The following is a 20,546-nucleotide window of genomic DNA, read 5'->3' as shown; positions in this document are numbered from 1 at the left end:
TGCTCCTTGACCTTGAGGAGGCACCTGGCTCCTAACTTGATTCCACATCACCACACAGGCGCGCCCAGTGTGCTGGGCAGCTGCTCAGGTTCTTTTTTATGTTTGACACTTTATCTCCTTGTATTTTGTCTCTAGGTTGGGGCTCTTTGTATCTGAGCCTTCAATGTATTATTTCTCTATATTAACCTGTCTTATATTTTCACACTTTGGTTGTTTTTATCTTATCTCTCATTCTTTCTTTGCCTTTAACCTTTTTCTTTCTTTTTGGTTTAGTGAGATCTTTCCACTGTCCCTATAATCACTTTTTCTCATTTCTTTCTTTCTTGAGGCTTCTTCTTTATATTGTATCTGTTGGGGTTTTTTACTTTATCTGGCATTTTTCTTGATTCTTGGGGAAAGGGAAGTTAAGAAGTGACTCATTGATGATCCTCTCCTAGAGACTGATACAGAGAATGGGTATCACATTTTATTGTTATTATCTGTTCATTTTGTGAGGGTTTTTTTTTTTTTTTGCAATGTTTCTAAAAGCCAGATTGAGATGAAAGGGAGTTAAATATAGCAAGGGAAAAGGTTAGAAGTAAACAAATTCCTAACAGTGAGCACACTTGGATGGATTAGAAAGGGTGGTAGGATGCTTTTGTACCTAGGCTTTGCGGGAGCAGTTTGATTTATGAGGAGGAGCCTGACCAAGACTTCACAATAATCCTTCTCGTGTGAAAGCAAGCCATTAGAAGATGAGAAGAAATACCGATCAGAATTAGCTTACAGTTTTGACTGTGCCAGTGACTAATTATATTATTTCAACTAATTCTCATGTTGTGGGAGGAAATAACTTGAGATGCAGCTAATGGATGCCACATTAGAATAACTGACAGTGCTAAGATTACATTTCAGATGTGCTGACCCCAAAGTTCCTCTATGATGGGCCTCACTGCTTTCTCCAAATGATGCTCTTAAGTTTCTGTTAACAATTGCCCTGGCCAGGCATCTTCATGGATAGGACTTACTTCAGAGGGTCCTCAGTTTCAGAGGGATATGGAGACACTGAAATGGATCCAGAGTCAAAATAGCAGATGAAGCAAACTGAAGGCAGAAAAAGGAGAGAGGGATAGGAAACCAATAGGAAAATTTGACACGTCTGCACTTTACTCAATCTGGCAAATCTTGAGTGCAAGCAAACTATTTCCAAAGCAACATGAGAAGTAAAAAGTCATCTGATTTTTTTTTAATGAAAGTTAACCCTAACACAAGCTTGAAGAAAATGGAAATGACAATGAGCTTAGAAAAGAAAAGAAGTAGTTAGGACTCTGGGAAGACTTCTGAAGTGAGTTGGTGAGACACTGGAAAGGGCTGTAAATTACAAGGGTTGCCAGCAGAGACCTACAAGGACTCACACGGAGGATGGTTGTTCTTCCTTAAAAGCCTTTTGCCACTGTCCTCCGAACATCTGTCAAATCATGGACCCAAATGCTTTTATCTCTACCACTTTAGTAGGAAATATAAGACAAAAATTCACTAACTGTTGTCTCTTGATTTTATTGCTAAAATCCTCAAAGTTTGTGTGCATGTGTTAATAAAAATCACAGCATGCCAAAATTATTTCTTAAGTTTTTAAATCTTTAAAAATGACACGTTCTCAGTATTATGCAAATCAGATGGGGAAAAAATCAGGTGGGGAAACAATTATTCTTTTCTGGCCATTTAAGGATGTGGGAAGGTCTGGCCTTGTCTTCCCAATAGCAGGGCTGGTGCACTAAGCTGCAGGGTCAGAGAGGCCTGGCAGACACAGGCTGTGGTCTTGCCAGGTCTTTCTATGGGCTATGCTTCGTTTCTCTTCTCTTTTGCTCCCAGTGAAGGGTGTCACTGTGGTTTCCTCTGTTTCTGACATTTCCAATGTAAGACACCTACCCAGCCAGATGTAATTACTTGATTCTCTCCCTGCACAAATAGGCAACAAAGTCTTTCAAACTACACTGTATCTTGTGCCTTCTCCTCTTATCTCTGCTTGTCCAGGGATAACCCAGTCTCACTAATAAGGACCTCTGTGAGATCCTGATTGCCCTTGTATTTTAGAGAGCTGCATTCAAGACTCATTCCTGATTGATTTCTAGAGTATGTCATTATGTCTGTATTTTTAAACAAATAATGACCTTTTTTCTTTTATTAATCTGATTTCTAAATCCTATTTGTTTTCCATTTAATAAAAATGTTTTTGTAGCCACTTCAGGGCCAACTATATGTTTTTGATCTGAGTCAGGAGGGTGGATGCCTTTGCCTTCTTTCTGCAGGCTGCCTGTGATTCAATTTTATTTGGCCTGGGAAATTTTCAGAGAAGGAAAAGGGAACACAAAGTTTATAATGTCTAAATGCTAATAGCAATCAGCAGTGAGTAGAAAGGAAATCTTCATTCAATTCTCACACAAGCCCCAATGAATTTACATCTTTTATATTATATATTAGATTTGAAAATTATTAACTACTAGCCATTATGAAATTTGATTCTTCCAATGTGTCCACTCATTATAAATTTGGGGACAGGAATCTCTGTTCATGATCTTTAATAAAATGGAAGGAAACTTTTTTTCATCAATGAGCCTCTCCTTTATACTATAATAATCCCATTTCTGCTAATAATTCAACTTATTAAAAGAATTTCCTTTATGAGTACATTCTGTCTCTCAATGTCTTCCACAAAATTTAAGAATTATTTCAAATTTATACATAAACTGAGGACTTTTTGAATTTAATTTTTGTTCTTAGTTAGGTTGGTCTTTTTTTTCTTTTACAAATACCTTTTTGGTATACTAGATAATGTGAAATAGGAAGAAAAGGGGCAAAGGGGAGGGGGAAGTGGGAGGAGTAGGGGAAAGGAAAGAAGGGAATGGAATTAATATGAGAAAATGAAAAATGGAAACAAAGTCTTTGTAAATAGGGAGGGATGGAGGGGTTGAAGGGAGGGCAGGGAAAGGGAGAAAAAATAAGAACCAAGAGAGTATGTAAAGGTGCAAATTCCCAATGATGAATATCATTATATTGTATACCAAAAATGTACCAATAAATGGATATACAAAAAAAAATACCTTTTTTTCCCCCCATTAAGTTTATTGGTACATTTTAGGTATAAAATACATTTGCATACATCATTGGGATCTTATAGATTTACATGATGTATCTTGGTTCTTATTTTTTCCCCTTCCCCTGCCCTCCCTTCACCCCCTCCACCCTTCCCTATTTGCCAAGATTTTGTTTCCATTTTTTTCCTTTTCTCATATTTTTTCTTTGCCCTTCTTTCCTTTCCCCTACCCCTCCCACTTTCCCTGCTCCTTTAGACCTTTACTTCCTATTACACAATATCAATTATACATTTTAAAAATTAAAATATCAAGACCTAGGAGACATTACCACAGATTTTACAAAATTTAAAAGGATATAGAAAGCATATTACAAAAATCTGTTTTGAAATAAATTTGACAACTTCTAAGAAGTACCTTGGAAAACAAATTAATGAAACTAATTCTGGAGGAAATATGAAATTTGAATAGCACCTATTAAAGAAAGTATATTCCTAGCTTGAAAACCTACTTATATGACAACAACAGGTCATATATATTTTAACTGATAAATTATATCAAACATTTAAAGCAGAAAAAAAAAGGAACACTTCTCCCCTCATTTTAGGAAATCAACATTGTGCTAATCCTAAAACTGGATAAAGATAATAGAAGAAAAAAGTATGAAACAAATACCTTTTGTAAGAACAGCTTCTTTGAATATCTCAGTCATCAGCAGATTTTTTTAGTACATTTTTCCTATTTTATTATCTCATTACACTTGAGAGCCCTCTGTTCTTTATTGAAGCTCTATTTAAAGCTCTAAGCACATTGTATTATAGTTTGCCAAATATCCCTGTGTTTAGCTGTAATATATGCTGTACATACATAGGATCTATAGCACTTTATTATGTTTGGGAAATACATTCTCAAGTTGTGGATATCATTTTTAAAGGTTTCAGGCATTTTGAGCATTACTGACATTTGAAAACATGAATGTCCTAATTAATGTGTTTTTCTTGAATCCAATGACCTAAAAAAAGGAACAGTAAAGTAAAATTTATTGCACATCTTTCCTATTAAGATACTGTTCTGTTTAATTTATACATTCATACATACACCACATGCATTTTCGGTAGAATGAATAAATGTTCTCTTAATCTTCACAATAAACCTATCAGACAAATATATGTTTCTACCTAGCACAGGTTAGAAAAGTACCCTAATGGTAGTTTATTTATAAATTGATGTAGTTGGCAACACTAAATACTAGAAAAATTAGAATTTGGATAGTCACTTATTCTACCACATTTTCACAAAATGTATATTGAAAGACAGCTATATGCTAGGCAATGTGCCAGGAAGTAAGGACATAATATTTCTATATTAAAGGAGCTCATAATCTAAATATTACCACATATGAAGAATATTTTCTCTAGTAATGGAAGCAAGAACAATGTAATTTCACATGGATTGCAGTGGGTAGAAGTTATTGGAGGCATCAATGTGAATGTAAGAGTTGAGTTTGGCCTCATAGAAGCAGGAGTTTTTCAAATGGAGATAATGTTTGTACAGTGAATTCCAGGAAGGGAAAGATTATATGCAGAGATTGGAGGCATAGAAAACTATAAAGTGTTTAGGAAAGGTAAGTAACAGCTGGAGTATGGAGTGTCGGTAGAAGAGTAAAGAAAAAAATATTTACCAGCGTTTTATGGCAATTGATATGGAGGTTAAAAAGAAGAGATTGGAAGATTTCATTTTAACTTCTGCCATGGGTGACTAAGAATGTGTTAATACCATCAATAACAAAAAGGAGATGAGGGAGAAAGGACATTGATTCTCCTAGAGGCACTGGTAACTGTGCAGGCTGTCATCATTTGTCTTGGTGCCATCCTAAATAAATATAAACTGAACCTGACAATCTGGAACTTTCATTACAATTGTTTCAAAACTTAGGGAGCAGAAAATTATGCTCCTTTACCCATCATTTTAATGTTAAAACTAAGCTCCTCCAGCTACTATTTGTACTAAACTAAAGGAAATGGAATGCTGCTGGTCACCTTACAGGCATCCCACAGGATAAATGTCCTTAAAATATCTTGAAGCTCCCCTCCCTTTTGGTGTTTCTTTTTCTTCTGTCATCTATTCCCTTTCCTGCTGTCATTCAAAAATGCTATGTCTCTCTGTAAGATCTGTTTACCTTTATGGCAAAAGCATTGTTTCTGTGGTGATTTATAACCAATATCACTTTCTGAACTTAAATCGTATATATGCTACTCAATCATTCCATACCACCCCTACTCAGATCTCTGTGTTTCTAGGTCAGTTGCTCTCCTTTTCATTGTAAGGGCAAAACTGGACAATGGACATGGGAAGCATCAAGAGGATTGTAGCTACTTTTAGCACTGTAGGCCTTGAACCACTGAGTACCATGATGTGGTCCACCCACTCATGAGAGCTAGGATCTCTCCCACACAACAGTTGGGAGCCAATTCTAAAGCTGGCAGTAATCTGTCTTTCTGGAATTCTCCCTTGAGACTTCTTAGGGCTGGGTATAGTCTCAGGAAGCTACCAGTGGTGGGATTGGATGCTCAACCCTCTCTCAATCACTCTCCACAGAAGACACTTTTGAGGAAACAAACAATTCAGCAAGACAAAGAGTACTTTAATTTGCAGTCTGAAGCAGAGAAGTCTATGGGAATTTAATGACCTCAAATCTCTGAATCAGAAATTTTTAAACCTTTGTGGGTTCCAGCTGCCTTTAGAAGTTGAGAAATTATGGAATCTCCAAGGAAAATGCTCTAACATATATAAGTATTCCTACAGTGTTTCAGAGATTCATGAACGCTCTGAAACAGGGGTATAGGGATTCCCAGATTAACTATGCCACATAATTTTTTCACCCAGAAAATAGATGATTCTGTATCATAAAATGATATATTTCATTCTATAAGATCTAAGTATGCATAAGAGAAACTAGGTTTGAAATGGTTTGAAATTTGAAATTATAAGAGGAACATTTATTTAAAGTAGTTCTACAAGATACACAAACTTCCCCAGAGACTGAAGCTTTCTAAGAGAACAATCTACATAATTTAAACAAAAGTTCATATACAACTCAAATGGATTAATTTCATTCCTGAAATAAACAGTTTCTAGAGAAATAGTAAATAACAAGAAGCTGTGTAATATTTTATTTCCTGTGGTCACAGCATGCTAGAACAGCAGAAATACTGTGCCTAACGGTTGAATGTGTCCTGCTCCTCTTCCATAAGCATGATAAGAATCACAGCCTCACATTTTAGCAAGACATTTTCTACACATTTTAGCAAGACATTTTCTACAATAGCACACCTTGTTCATTGTTCTGTGGTCATGGAGTGTAGACTTCTCTTCCTTAGCTCACCAGCACTACAGTTTGAGAGTTCAAAATATGTGTATCAGGAAAATTCTTTCCCCCAGGAACTGCCACATGTTATAATGACTTAGAGTTTCTTTTCATTATAACCAAAATTCTATCATATTTCTTTGTTTATAATGTTATTTGTATATATATGATAATACTAATAATAATATTTGCTTAGGATTTTTAGTGAGTCCAGTAAATATTACTCTTCTGATCTGTTTCTGAATCAATTGAAAAATAAAACATAGAGACAACATAGGCCAAACAATCAGCTTTGTCAAGGCACAAAGTAGACACAGACTTCCTACTACAGAAGACCAGTTAGACAGAGAGATATATTCCCCTTAACTGGCAGCACTGGACAACACAGCCTTTTCAAAAAAGGCCCCAGAGAAGGCTACTTCCTCCTAAAAAGGTGAGAGGAAAGGGGTAGAACCTCTGTAATGGCTTTCTCCCTTGACCACTCAGGGAGGCCACGTCATCTCCCCTGTGATGGAGTAAAGGAAAGGCAAAGATCAGGAATGTTATGTTATGACAATTGCCTTCACGTGAAAGGAAACATCAGAAATACTGCAGAAGTTATTCCCAATGCACTCCAACCCTAATGTAATCAGTGGTTTATTCTCTTGCCCCATTAAGTCTAAGATTAATCAGGCCTGTAGCAATCAAGATGATCCTGCTTCCACCCTCTAGTGGCTATTCTCCCAACACAAATGTGAGAAATGCGTTTACTTGTCCAGACTCAAAGAATGGATTTCAGAGGCAGGAAGAACAGCAAAATTTAATGCAGTTTCAGTCTTGCAAGCCTGGCTGTCTGAGGGACAGGCACATGCAAAGCAGTCACATCAAGCTATTTAAACCCTAGCACGAAGGCAGTCTCTTCCCCTCTGTTCCTTATTGGCCGAGTACTAGGGGAGGCACAATCTTTCCCCAGCTGTCACCTAATGTTTCATCACTTCTTTGTAAGGCAGTTCCCCAGTCCACCTCCCAATTTCAGTTTGGATTTCTTCATAATACTGTCTGTTCTTTACTCTGGGACTTTCTGAGGAACAGATGTTCCTGTGTAGTGATTTCATGTGACCTTGCAATTACACTGCTTATGTTCTACTTAGCTTTAGCAAGAAGAACATGCTTTTCTTCTCCCTTTCCCTACTCACACCTACATTCTACAAAGACTCTCTTACTCACTATTTTTATGTTTCCCTCAAGGTCACATCTGCCCAGAGACTCTCTAAATCCATGAACTTTGTCAGGCAGTTAGAAAACTGCCAGTGATTTTCCACTCAGAATTTAACTATTTCATCTTGAAAATGGACTGCTTTTAGTTTATTTTTCTCTTACACGAATCATTGTTCTATTGAGAGGTTCTTGGAACTTCTAGGAAGTTTTAAGATGGCTCCAAAATGGGTCAGAACAGTAAATTAATCAAATCAATTATGACAACACTCTAAACTCACAGATGAAAATTCATTCTTTATTCTTTTCTCCTTAACAAATTATGTTCACCTACAGTGCCAACCTAACTTCTCAGTGGTTCTTCAATGAGATTAAATCACATCATTAAGGTACATTTATAAATGGAGTCTCAAACGTCATGATACATATCAGCCATTTTGTAAATTGTTGTTAACTTAAATAAGATATAGACCCTCAGCTCTAAATAGGAAACCCAAGGAGTCACTGATGGTTTTTAATTGTATCTCTATATAGTTGGCTAAATAAAATATCATAATTGTTTTCCAGTTTAACAAAAAAACACCATATATATATATATATATATATATACACACACACACACACACACACATATATATATATACACATATATATATATATGACTTCAGAAAACAGATTTCAATTCAAATTTAAATATCACCATGGCTATTTATTAAGATACATAATAAAAGTCACATTAAGTGCTCACGGTTAGAAGATATGGCCAGGGATTTAGCTCAGTGGCACCCAGCCTGCCTCGCAAGCACAAGGTCTTGAGTTCAATCCCTGGTACCAAAAAAAGATAGAGCAACAAATTTTGAAGTTCATTTTTAATATTTACAAGGAAAGATTTTATATTATAGAATATAAAATATGATCAAAATATACAGTGAACATTTACATTTCTAAAAATTAGTACAGTAAGAGATGCATTACCATTATCCCTCTCAAAATATGCCTCCTTGCTTCAAATTCATTATACTTCTTGCCACTTTCTAAAAAAGTTCTGGAAGTCCTCTTTCATGAGTGTTTTTATGAAGTATGATCAAAAATTTGGTAAATGTCATGCTGAGTGCCATCCAGTGGAAAGACAGGCTCATAAAAAGATTATGATATGTCTTCATCTACCTTGTTCACTGGATTTGACACCATGTAACTTCTGGCTCTTCTTCAAACTCAAAATGACCACAAAATGTAAATGCTTTGAATCAATTCAGGACATGAAGATAGCTACAACAAGACAATGAAAGACACTCATAAAAAGAGGACTTCCAGAACTGTTTCAGAAAGTGGCAAGAATAATGGGATAAGAATGTTTAGCAATCTCGCAAACGCAAGGGCCCAGGTTCAATCCGCGGTATCAAAAAAAAAAAGAATGTTCAGCAAAGGAGAGTGTTTGGAGAGAGATTAATGTCAATGTGTCATTTATTGTAATACTTTTTAAAAATTTAAATATTCACTGTATTTTTTCAATCATACCTCATAAATGCTTATCTGAAGTAATAAAATGTTTTATTTTCTTGATGTTATTTTTTCAACACGGAGGAGGTCATATAATTTTTAACTCAGTCATGAAGACAAAATCTGAAAGGACTGAAATTAAATATAAAATATAAAAAATAAGATTCTGTCTTAATAAATGGTAATACTTGTATGGAGCATGTAAGTTTTCATACCTGTGCTATAAAGTGCTGTACATATGTATCTCTGTAATATAATTTAAGCAGACATTCATCTGTAATAGTATAGATGTCAAAGAACTAACAAGGTCACCAGGTACCATTCTCTTCCAGAGTGGCCACCAGATCAGACCATCCACCCTGGGCCAGCTCCTCTTCAAACACCATGAGTTCTCTGTTACCCGCCACAGTGATTCAGTGGCAAATGTCATTGCCAGCAGAGCAACACAATGAGGTAAGATGTAATTTCCATTATATTACACCATTTATTTGAACAAATGTTTGACTGGTTAATTCTCAATGGTAGCTCACAGACACTAGATGCTGGGTATCACAGAATATTATTCCTGGCACAATGAACCACAGGTAACCACCTGTCCTCTAGTAGTTCCTAGCGATTGATCAGGTCAAACCTCAGTATCTTCTTGGATAAATCCTAGACTTTTCTGGAGTCTAGTTCACTGACTTATCTTGCCCAAGTCTTAACCTGTCCACTAAGTGCAGGCTTCCAAGCCACATCTTAAACATCACTCCCTTATCTTTCCCTTCCATTTCTAGGTCCCCAAGAGAAGTCCTGAATATAAGAACATACCAAAGTGAAAGTTATCAGAATAGAATATCATCCAGACACTGCCTTGACCTATCAAAATTGACACATAGAAGGAATCTAGACTTTCAAGGTATGATAGGATGAACAGTTTCTAAAATACAGATAGTAAATATTAGAATTTAAAACATGGATAAGAGAGGGGAGTTTGATAAGATTTAGATAAATGTCAAGCAATCAACACCAAAAATGAAAAAAGGAAGGAGAAAAGAAATAGTGAGGATTGGAAGAAGATACAAAAAGAAGAAAAGAAGCAACAGAGAGGGAAAAGTGAGAGTTTATACAGAGGAATAGATGTAGGGAAAAACAAAGAAAAATGATGGAACGAGTTGGAATTTAAGCAGGAATATACTAACTAGATTTGATAAGTATTTGAAAGTGGGAGGGATCTGATACATAAGAAAAGTACAATAGAGATTAAACATGAACATAATTACTTTCTAAAAGTTACAGTAGTAAGATGTGAGCATGATAATTATAAATCCTCCTTCTCTGAAGATGAAAAGAGAAAAGGATTTACACCTAGAGGCAAAGGAATGGATCCAAGTTCTCGGAAAGTCGAGTCCAGAAAGGCTGGATTTGGTCCTGCTCATAGGCTCCCTTTCTAACAGAGATGGTTGGATTTCTTTCTGCCCAGGGTCCATATCCTTCAATCCCAAACCCAGAGGGAAAACTGTGGCCTGTTAAGAAAGCATGCAGGAACTACAACCATGCCGCATCTCCAGCATGCACCGCGTAGGTGGTTAGTGCAGTGGCAGCAACTGCTTGTGGGGGAGTATGGGAAAAGGTGGATGACTGGGAAGAGTTAGACGTGATTGTCTTCAGAAATGTGCAAACAACTCTCAGTGAGGCACAATCCTGAGAATTAAAATGTTTATATTTACACTGAAATGACAACATTCATCTAAAATTAGGTATACAAAGATTGAGCATATTTTTCTCTAGAAAAACCTTCAAAGATCTCTCAAGTGTACCCATAGTATGATCTTCTATAAACCAGTATCTTGTATAAGCTAATAGCCCTCAAACATTCCATTCCTGAATTTCTCAAACCTCTCTTCAGTTGACAAGGCCCTTATTCACAGCTATATTATTTTTTCACCTTTGAATGCATGCTGGTTATCGGCTAATCCTGCAACATTGAGGGCACTGGAACAGATGCAATACTTCACTGAAGGCCTGATCAAACCAGAGGAAAATGTAACCATCAGCTCTGTAATTTTAATATTGTGATTCTATGTACACATCCTGTGGTGTCCATGTCATTTTCACTCCGACATTACACTACCAGTTTACTAGGCTGTACTGAGTTCCAAAACATTTATCGCCACACATCCACCATGTTTTATAATTGGGTTTCTATGCCCTACTGAGTAATTTAAATTATCTTACACCTCTCTTGTGTTTTTCCTGTCCTTCCCCCTCAAGGGCCCCAGATGGTGGACCTACGGAACAGCAGCACAGTGACAGAGTTCATCCTTGTGGGCTTTGAGCAGAGCTCCCCTGCCACACGAGCACTGCTCTTCACTCTCTTCCTAGCCCTCTACGGCCTTGCCATGGCCATGAATGGCCTCATCATCTTCATCACGTGGACAGACCCCAGGCTTAACAGCCCCATGTACTTTTTCCTTGGCCATCTTTCTTTCCTGGATGTTTGCTTCATCACCACCACCATCCCACAGATGTTGATCCACCTGGTAGTCAAGAACCACACTGTCTCTTTTGTTTCTTGTATGACCCAGATGTATTTGGTCTTCCTTGTGGGTGTGGCTGAGTGCATCCTCTTGGCTTTCATGGCCTATGACCGTTATGCTGCTATCTGTTACCCCCTTAGCTATACCCAGATCATGAGCAGACAGGTCTGCGTAAGGCTAGTGGGTACTGCCTGGATCTTTGGGTTGATCAATGGCATATTTCTTGAGTATATATCATTCCAGAATCCCTTCTGCAGAGACAACCATGTAGAAAACTTCTTCTGTGAGGCTCCCATAGTGATCGTCCTGTCCTGTGGGGACCCTCAGTTTAGCATGAAATTGATCTTTGTTGATGCCACTGTGGTGCTGCTCAGTCCCATGGTCCTCATTGTCGCCTCCTATGCCCGCATCCTGGGCTCCATCCTTGGCAGAACCTCCTCCTCAGGTTGGGGCAAGACCTTCTCAACTTGTGCCTCCCACCTGACTGTGGTTATCTTTTTCTACACTTCAGCCATGTTCTCTTACATGAATCCCCGAAGCACACATGGGCCTGACAAGGACAAGCCTTTCTCCCTTCTCTACTCCATCATCACCCCCATGTGCAACCCCATTATCTACAGTTTTCGCAACAAGGAAATGAACAGGGCTATGGTGAGGGCCTTTAGGAGGACCAACCTGGCCCAGGCAGAGTCTGTCTAGCAGGAAGGCCCCTGGGAAAAAAGCTTCCTCCCCTGGATGGGAGATGTTACAAGTAGCAAGTAAAAAAAAAGTTACAAGTAACTTTCCAATGCTGAAAATCTCCAGAAAAAAACATTCATGGCTTTCTTGGCACAGGAATCAGACTTAGGTGCTTCTCCTCATTTCTAAGGCATATCTTTCTGACTCATTTCCAATACCGCTTTGTCTTAGATGTTCCTCAAGAATTTGAGCCATTCCTGAATTTTTTCCTCCAAGTTTTGCAGCAGCAGTCAATAAAAACCTTGTACTCAATTATATTTTTTGTTTAATACTTTTATATGCCATCCCTAGCCTGAATTTTGCATATACATTTAGGAGTGAATCTATCTCAGTCTCTCTCTTTCTCACTCTTTTTCTTTTTCCTTCTCTCTCTCTCTCTCTCTCTCTCTCTCTCTCTCTCTCTCTCTCTCTCTCTCCCTCGTTGGCATTCTGACATCTAGTGTCAATTCCTGCACCTGCCCTCACCCACTCCACTCCTATATGGAAAAAGTATTTGAAAAAATAACAAAAAGGGACTAGGGATATGCACTAGTGTTGGCATCAGAAAAGAAGACAAAGGTCAGCAATTTGAAAGTTATGTTTCAGCCCCCACTAGTCAGTAAGGAAGAATTTTTTGTGTCCCTAAATGCCAAAGCTGCACTCATTGTGTCTGCGTTTATGTGTTGTAGGAGAGGGGTGAGTGGAATAGGTCTCTGTGTTCAACTTCTTCTCCTGAATCTTTTCTTTAGGAAGATGACTGACTGTTTCCCTTCCCATCCAAGTAGTAAGTGCCCCTATAGAGCTTCTAAAGCCACAAGTTTCCTTCCCTATTAATTATGTCCCCTTCCATTCACTGCCTTTCTTTTTCTCTTCCATTTTTCATTCATTCCTACTCAAAACTGTTCTACCTTACCTCCTCATCTTAACAATATCCATTTCACTTTCTGTCCTTTAAGGAACCCTTCTCCACACCCTCTCCACCATTACAGAAGTCTTTTTATTTTCAACACTATATCCTCTCTGGCTTCCTCTAGCTTCTCTCTTTCATCAGCCCGAGCTTGCTTTGAGAGAGCTGTTCATTTTCAGCAGTTCCTTTTCTTTGGAAACTACATTTTTCTCATGCTTGTTTCATAATAAATAAGGAAGAGAGAGAAATGAGCTGTTCTTTGTTTTCCAGTGCTATTATCAGAATATCAACACTGAAGGGGAAAGCCAATGGACATTTTCCCCTGACTTGTGACCCTTACCCATATTTTCTGTGCCCCATAATTATGAAGCCCATTAAATCCATTTACTGTACAAAATATTCCTGATCAAGGGGCGTTCAGTCTCTTAAATAGAAAACCTTGCACAAATACCAGACAGACCAGTGATCACAAACTGAAAGAAGCAATCCTAAGTATAACAGGCCCTTCATTTCCTCATTCCCTTTAACATCTTATAAGCCCTTACTCTGTAAGAGAGAGTTGCTTTTTGCACTTCAGAGCCAATGGTCCCTCTCAGGTCTTTATCTTAAATGAAGCCTGTCTTTGCTGCAAGTTTTTCTTCCTCTCCTTTTATTTCTTATAAACACACTTTGAGATATCCTTAAATAGATGTACTACCCTTTCTATAAGTTGTACATCTCACATTACCCTGTGCAATGACTTAAAGAAGTAGCTTTACTCCACAAAACTCTATAATCTTTTGAGTAAAATTTGGTGAATCTCTAGAAATCAAAGAATGGGAGAAACTATTCTTAGTAAGGTGGAAGAAATGAGACATCACTGCTATGCAGAAGAAACAATAAACACAGAATTTAAAAGTTTCTATTGTCAAAAAAAACTGTACAAAAGTTAAGCAGGAAAGAAAGTCTTTAACTGCGCAAGCTCAAGGACCCAAGTTCGATCCCCTGGTACCAAAAAAAAAAGAAAGAAAGTCTTTAAGACTACTGTAACAGGAGCTGGACTCAACTCCCTTGAAGTAAGAGACTGAGAGATTTTTTGGTACCAGGGATCAAACTCGGGTCTTTGCGCTGGTGGGGCAGGCAAAGCTGAGAGATTTTTAAGAGCTGCCTTGTGTTTGCTAATCAGTCTAACCTAATGGAAAAGTAAATTTCCTTGTTTCTTCAAAACAAGCAATAGTTTTACTATTCGAAACAAGGGGCCTAGCAAAGTTAGATATCTACTCCTATCCTCAGAGACTGAGAGATAGGAAGTTAGGCAAGTAGTTAGGCATTAGTGGGACTGAGGGACAAAGAGGGTGAAGGTTCCAAAGTACTATTCATTGCCAGTTAAAGAAAGATTTCAGGGCTGGGGATTTAACTCAGTGGTTTCGCCGCCTGCTGCTCAAACGCAAGGACCAGAGTTTAATCCCTGGTACCAAAAAAAAAGAGAAAGATTTCAATGTATAATACGCTTATAATTATTTGTTCGGTCTCAGACCCAAAGCGATCCCACAGAACACAGTGACATTTTAAGGTTACACATTGTCCACATTTCTTCTGATACCTGGCTACTTGGCCCTTTAACTCCAGAACAAAGGATACTACTCTGGCCAACATAGCCTACAACCCAATTATATTAGGGAAGGAAATGTTGTTTAAGGACCCTCTTGCCTTGGGCTAGGACCTGGCTTAAATTAAGAGCTTATCTTTTCTAAATTTCTTACATGATCAAAGCCCCTGAGGAAAAAATGACTATCTAAAAAGGACAGGAAGATATTTTGCAATTCCAAAGTAACATTTCAGTAAAATGTTGATAAGTATCATAATTATCCTAGTTCCCCTGACACCTAGAGTAACTCTTGAGTGCATAAACATGTACCCAAATTCACATTCAATGCAGATGCCTTCCTAGGACTGCCTGCCTTCTTGCTTGAAGGAGTAACTCTGTATCTACTTTACAATAAATTCTACCTATATTTCTGCACAGTCCATGTTGTTTGACTGAATTTTTCTTATCAAAGTTACAAAGAAAAGGCGAGCCAATCCCAGCGCCCAGGAGGAGGCTCCCCCGCCATCCCACCACTCCTAGGGCAAAGGAGCTGAGCCAATCTTGGCACCCAGGAAGAGGCTCCCCCACCACCATTCCACCCTCCCAGGGCAGAGGAGGTGAGCCATGCAGGAACCAGCAGCAACCCACCCCACCCCCGTGGAAATGAGAAGACAGGTAAACAAGCCTCAAATACAGACTTCCAGATCACCTACAGCAACCCCAAAGGGAAATGAGCTGGTACAATCTGATACTCAACCACCTGGACTCCCTGAACTGGCAACAAAAGAGGACCTGGAAAAAATGAAATCAGAAATAATTTCTCGGATAACAGCAAAGATTGTGCCAATAGTGCAAGACATGATTAATAAATCTAGAGAAGGCACAGATAAAAAAACAGAGCTGAGGAACATGATGGAATCCCAACATAGGAACCAAATGGAATCCATAAAACAGATGCAAACAGACTTCCAGGAGATTAAAAACTACATTGAAAGTTACACAGCAGAATGAACCAATGTGAGGACAGAATTTCAGATATAGAAGATAAGATTGCAATTAGTGACCAGAAAGAGAAAAATTGCTTTAAAATTTTAAGGGACTATGAAAAATCAATCCAGCACCTGCTAGATGATGCAAAGAAGAATAACATAAGACTGATTGGAGTCAATGAAGAAACAGGAGAGGGTGCAGATGACAAAAAAAACCTGTTCACAGAAGTGATAGCAGAAAACTTCCCAAGCAGGGGAAAAGAACTTGACATACAGATAAGTGAGGCCTACAGGACACCAACTAGCCTTGATCAAAAAAAATCTACACATAGGCATATAATAGTTAGGATTCCAGAAATCCAAGAGAAGAATAAAATTCTACAAGCAATGAGAGAAAAGAAACAAATCACAGACAAAGGAAAGCCCATCAGAATCATAGCAGACTTCTCAATGCAAACCCTCAAGGCAAGAAGAGCTTGGAGTGATGTATTTCAAGCCCTAAAGGAAACAGCCTCCAACCCAGATTGATGTACCCTGCAAAACTATCTTTCAAAATTGATGGAGAAATAAGATACTTTCATGATAAAGAGAACCTTAGGAACGTCATGAATACCAAACCAGCACTCCAAAATATTTTAGACAATATCCTAGGAAAAGACAATGAGGATGTCAACCCCAGGAAGCCCAGCAGAGTGAATCTGCTGGGCGTGACAAATTAAACACAAGGGGGAGATTCCAACAAAAAGAAAAAGTCATGACAAGGCTTTTAAAACTTTTAACTTCATCTCCCTAATGAGTGTATAATTCAATCTTGTCATTCTACTGATTAGTACTTTTCTGATTCTAGTGTTCCACACCTTTCTTTGTGCTGTACTGGCTATTTATCATCTTCTTGTGTCTACTTTTTAATTGGATTGTCTATTAATGAGCTGCAAGGGTTCTTTATATATTCTGATCATAGGTTATATGCATTGTAAATATGGTCTGTTTAAGGACTACTTTTCATTTTAAAGATGTCATTTAAAGTTCTAAATTTTGATGGAAGCTCATTTATCAATTTTTTTCTTTTATACATCATGTTTTTTGTCCTAGGTAGTTCTTGCCTACCTTAAATTCATAAATATTTTCCCTTATAATTTCTTCTTAAAGTTTTATAGTTTTAGTCTTTCATATTTAGGTTCATAGATCCTTTCAAGTTATTTTTATGTATGGAAATAAAGGGTTGAGGTTAATTTTTTATATACAGATACCAGGTGTTCTAGTGCCATTTGCTGAAAACACTATCTTTTCCTCGGCTCTTGAATTGAGTTTATACTCTATAAAATGTTAATGTTTAATAATCTTTCAAAACTCAGTGGACCATATATGTGTGGTTCTATTTCTAGATTCTCTGTTTTATTCCAATGATCTATACATCTTTCCTTACATCAACACTGCCTCGATTACTGTAGCTTTAGAGGAAGTCTTAAAATTAGGTACTAAACGTCTTCCAACACTGTTTTTTTTTTTCTTTTCTAGGTCTTCTGTACTCCTACATAACTTTTAAATTTCACTATCCAATTCATTTATAGCAAGTATACATAGACCTGAATTTTTATATATACCTTGTGTTTTCTTTTTTTTTTTTTTTGGGTACCGGGGATCAAACTAGGGTCCTTGCGCTTGCACAGCAGGCGGCAAAATCACTGAGCTAAATCCCCGGCCCTACCCTGTGCTTTCTAATCCTGCTAAATTCAAATACAAGTTCTGGGGGCTACTAGAGATTTCTTAATATTTTCTCTGTAGATGATCATTTCATCTACATATAAAGATTTGGCTTCTACCTTGCCAATCCTATCCTAATTGTGTCATTTTTATTGCCAAACTATTTTGGTTTAGGCCTATGTTTCAAAGTTTAATGGACATGGGCTGGGGATTTAGCTCAGTGGTTTCACTGCCTGCCTTGCAAGCTAAGGACCCGAGTTCGATCCCCGGTACCAAAAAAAAAAAGTTTAATGGGCAGATGAAGAGTAGGCATATCTGCCCTTGTTCCCCACCTTAGGGAGAAAGCATTGTATCTTCTCCACTCATAAAAGGCATTTTTTGTTGAAAGTATGGAGTACATGTCTTTAATCTGTTGAGAAGGTTCTGTTCTGCTTCTAGTCTCCTGATAGCTTTTACCATGAACAGCTGTGGAATTTAGTCCAATTCTTCTTCTCCAACTAGTGACAAGATCATATGGCTTTTTCCTTTCCTCTATTAAAATGATGACTTCTGGGGGTGGATCTTCCAATGCTGAACCAACACTGCCATCCCTATAACAAAACCACTTTCTACATACTGCCAGATCTGACTTCTATTAGTTTGTTTTGTTAAACAAATTTCTATGTTCAAACTTTTTTCTTCTATTATCTTTATCCAGTTTTAGGATTAGCACAATATTGATTTCCTAAAATGAGGAGAGAAGTGTTCCTTTTCTTTTTTCTGCTTTAAATGTTTGATATAATTTATCAGTTAAAATGTATATGAGCCTGTTGTTTTCATATAGGTAGGTTTTCAAGCTAGGAATATACTTTCTTTAATAGGTGCTATTCAAATTTCGTATTTCCTCCAGAGTTAGTTTCATTAATTTGTCTTCCAAGGTACTTCTTAGAAGTTGTCAAATTTATTTCAAAACAGATTTTTGTAATATGCTTTCTATATCCTTTTAAATTCTGTAAAATCTGTGGTAATGTCTTCTAGATCTTGATATTGTAATTTTTAAAATGTATATTTGATATTGTGTAATAGGAAGTAAAGGTCTAAAGGAGCAGGGTAAGTGGAAGGGGTAGGGGAAAAGAAAGGAAAAGAAAAAATATGAGAAAAGGAAAAAAATGGAAACAAAGTCTTTGCAAATAGGGAAGGGTGGAGGGGGGTGAAGGGAGGGCAGGGGAAGGGGAAAAAATAAGAACCAAGAGACTCATGTAATGGTACAAGATCCCAATGATGTATGTAACTGTATTTTATACCTAAAATGTACCAATAAATTTAATGGGGGGGGGGAGTTACAAAGAACAGACAACCTAGGAAATGACTAACCTGCCTTCGGGTGACAGGGACACTATCTTCTTTGATGATTGCATTTCAAAGGTATAGTTCCAATTCCTGAGAAAGATCATTTCCTGAGAGGTAAAACTACCAAAGGGCTTCTAATATCAAAGGGACAGGGAGAGAACTGGTAATTACAAGTTTTCTAAAATAAATTATCTAAGAAAAGTTAACCTATAGTCAAGTAGAAACCTGTCTAAAGTTTGTCAAGCAGAGAGAAATGTTAAGGCCTTCTTCATCACCATGGAGAACATGGGTCTCAGCTTACCTAGTTTGAAAATTAGGGTCTCAAAGAGTCTTTAAAAGTGAAAATTTTTACATGAAGGAGAGGGAGAGAGAGAAGGGTGCTTTCAAAAGAGTTTTCTGAGAAATAATTTCTTAGCTTTACAGTTGCCCAGCACTGGCGAACGCTAATATTTTAAAGAAGACCATTCCAACTTTTAAAGATCTCCAAGTCTAGTAAGGAAGATAAGAACAAATAATGATAACAGCAAAGGTAAGCATTATAAGAGGCCTTTACTACAAAAGCACTTTGGTACCACAGATGGTAACAGCAGCTCACGTTTATAAGTACTTATATTCTAAGAGCTTGACATTTAATCCTCACAAAACCTTGCAAGATACTAGTACCTCCCTCACTTGATAAAAAAAACTGAGACACAGAGACGCCAAATAACGCTTAAAACAATGGCGATTACTAACTCTAGTGCCCGGATTCCAGGGGCTGTGCTCCTACGGCCCGGAAGACTGGTGCAAGCTTTATACAGAGGTCATATTTGCTGAGCCATGAAAAACACGCAGGACTTGTAAGGTGGAACACTAGGACAGGAGAGTTGGATGTTAGGGACGAATACAACTTTACTCAAGAGCAATCGCCTGATTCCTGTCGGTCCAACACAGACGGCAGGTGTGTTCGGACCCGGAACGTTGGAAAAGCAGGACCAGAGTAACCTAGCACCGCCTTCTCAAGGGCGAGCACTTTCTCCTTTATGGCTCCGGGCTCCGGGCCGGAACCGACGCGAGAGGGGCTCTCACAGAAGCTACAGCCCGGGAGGCGTCCCCCGTGACACAGGATCTGGTCCCTGGAAGGACACCAAGAGCCTTCCCTCCCCCCAGGGTCAGGAAAAACCTAGGAAAATGCAACTAGAGCTACCCGGAAAGTGAGAGTCCTTTCCAAGTCCCCTTTCATTTTCAAATGCAAAGCCGGAGGGCGCGAGGTCAAGTTCTAGAGTTACCACAGCCCGGCCCTAAGGCCAAAAATGCAGGATAGCCAGAGATTCTCGCCCTCGGGCTCTGGCCGGACCCTGTACTCCTTCCTGTCAAATGCCGAGCCGACGCCATGCTGTCCCGCCAGTCTCCAGGACTCCCGCCCAAATTACCCAGGAAGCTGTGGGGCCCTGACCGGATTAGAACCACGAAGGCGGTGGGTGTGGCAAATAAACTCTGGGATCACTGCTGTAGCAGCCAATGAGCTCCTTCTGCCTGCCCGCCCCGCCCCGGCCAGATTGAGCTAATTGGTCTACCTCTGCGGAACACTATCTATTTTGGGAAATTGCGGCTGCAGCAGTCCCCCGAAGCTGGAGATGCAGAGCCTGGGACTTGGGATACCCTCCCAGCCCAGTGAAACTGTGGAGATGCCTCTCCTGTTT

General features: G+C 38.4%; 1 protein-coding gene and 1 long non-coding RNA gene across 2 annotated transcripts in view; one reads left to right on the top strand and one right to left on the bottom strand.

The window, feature by feature from the left end:
- Positions 1-20,289, bottom strand: part of LOC147821508 (uncharacterized) — a 60,238-nt gene extending 39,949 nt beyond the window's left edge. Inside the window, exon 1 of the long non-coding RNA XR_015446973.1 lies at positions 20,133-20,289. This is a non-coding gene — a long non-coding RNA (uncharacterized LOC147821508). The remainder of the gene's footprint in view (positions 1-20,132) is intronic.
- Positions 10,964-12,674, top strand: Or10ad1 (olfactory receptor family 10 subfamily AD member 1). Its single transcript, XM_021243130.2, has one exon. The coding sequence runs from the start codon at positions 11,394-11,396 to the stop codon at positions 12,348-12,350; it is 957 nt and encodes a 318-aa protein (XP_021098789.2). The 5' UTR covers positions 10,964-11,393; the 3' UTR covers positions 12,351-12,674.
- Positions 20,290-20,546: the final 257 nt, after the last annotated feature.

Source organism: Heterocephalus glaber, unplaced genomic scaffold (assembly GCF_053883595.1).
Source record: "Heterocephalus glaber isolate CG9 unplaced genomic scaffold, H.glaber_assembly_v1.0 deba00001733, whole genome shotgun sequence".
NCBI lineage: Eukaryota > Metazoa > Chordata > Mammalia > Rodentia > Bathyergidae > Heterocephalus > Heterocephalus glaber.
This window is presented reverse-complemented; position numbering and strand designations above follow the sequence as displayed.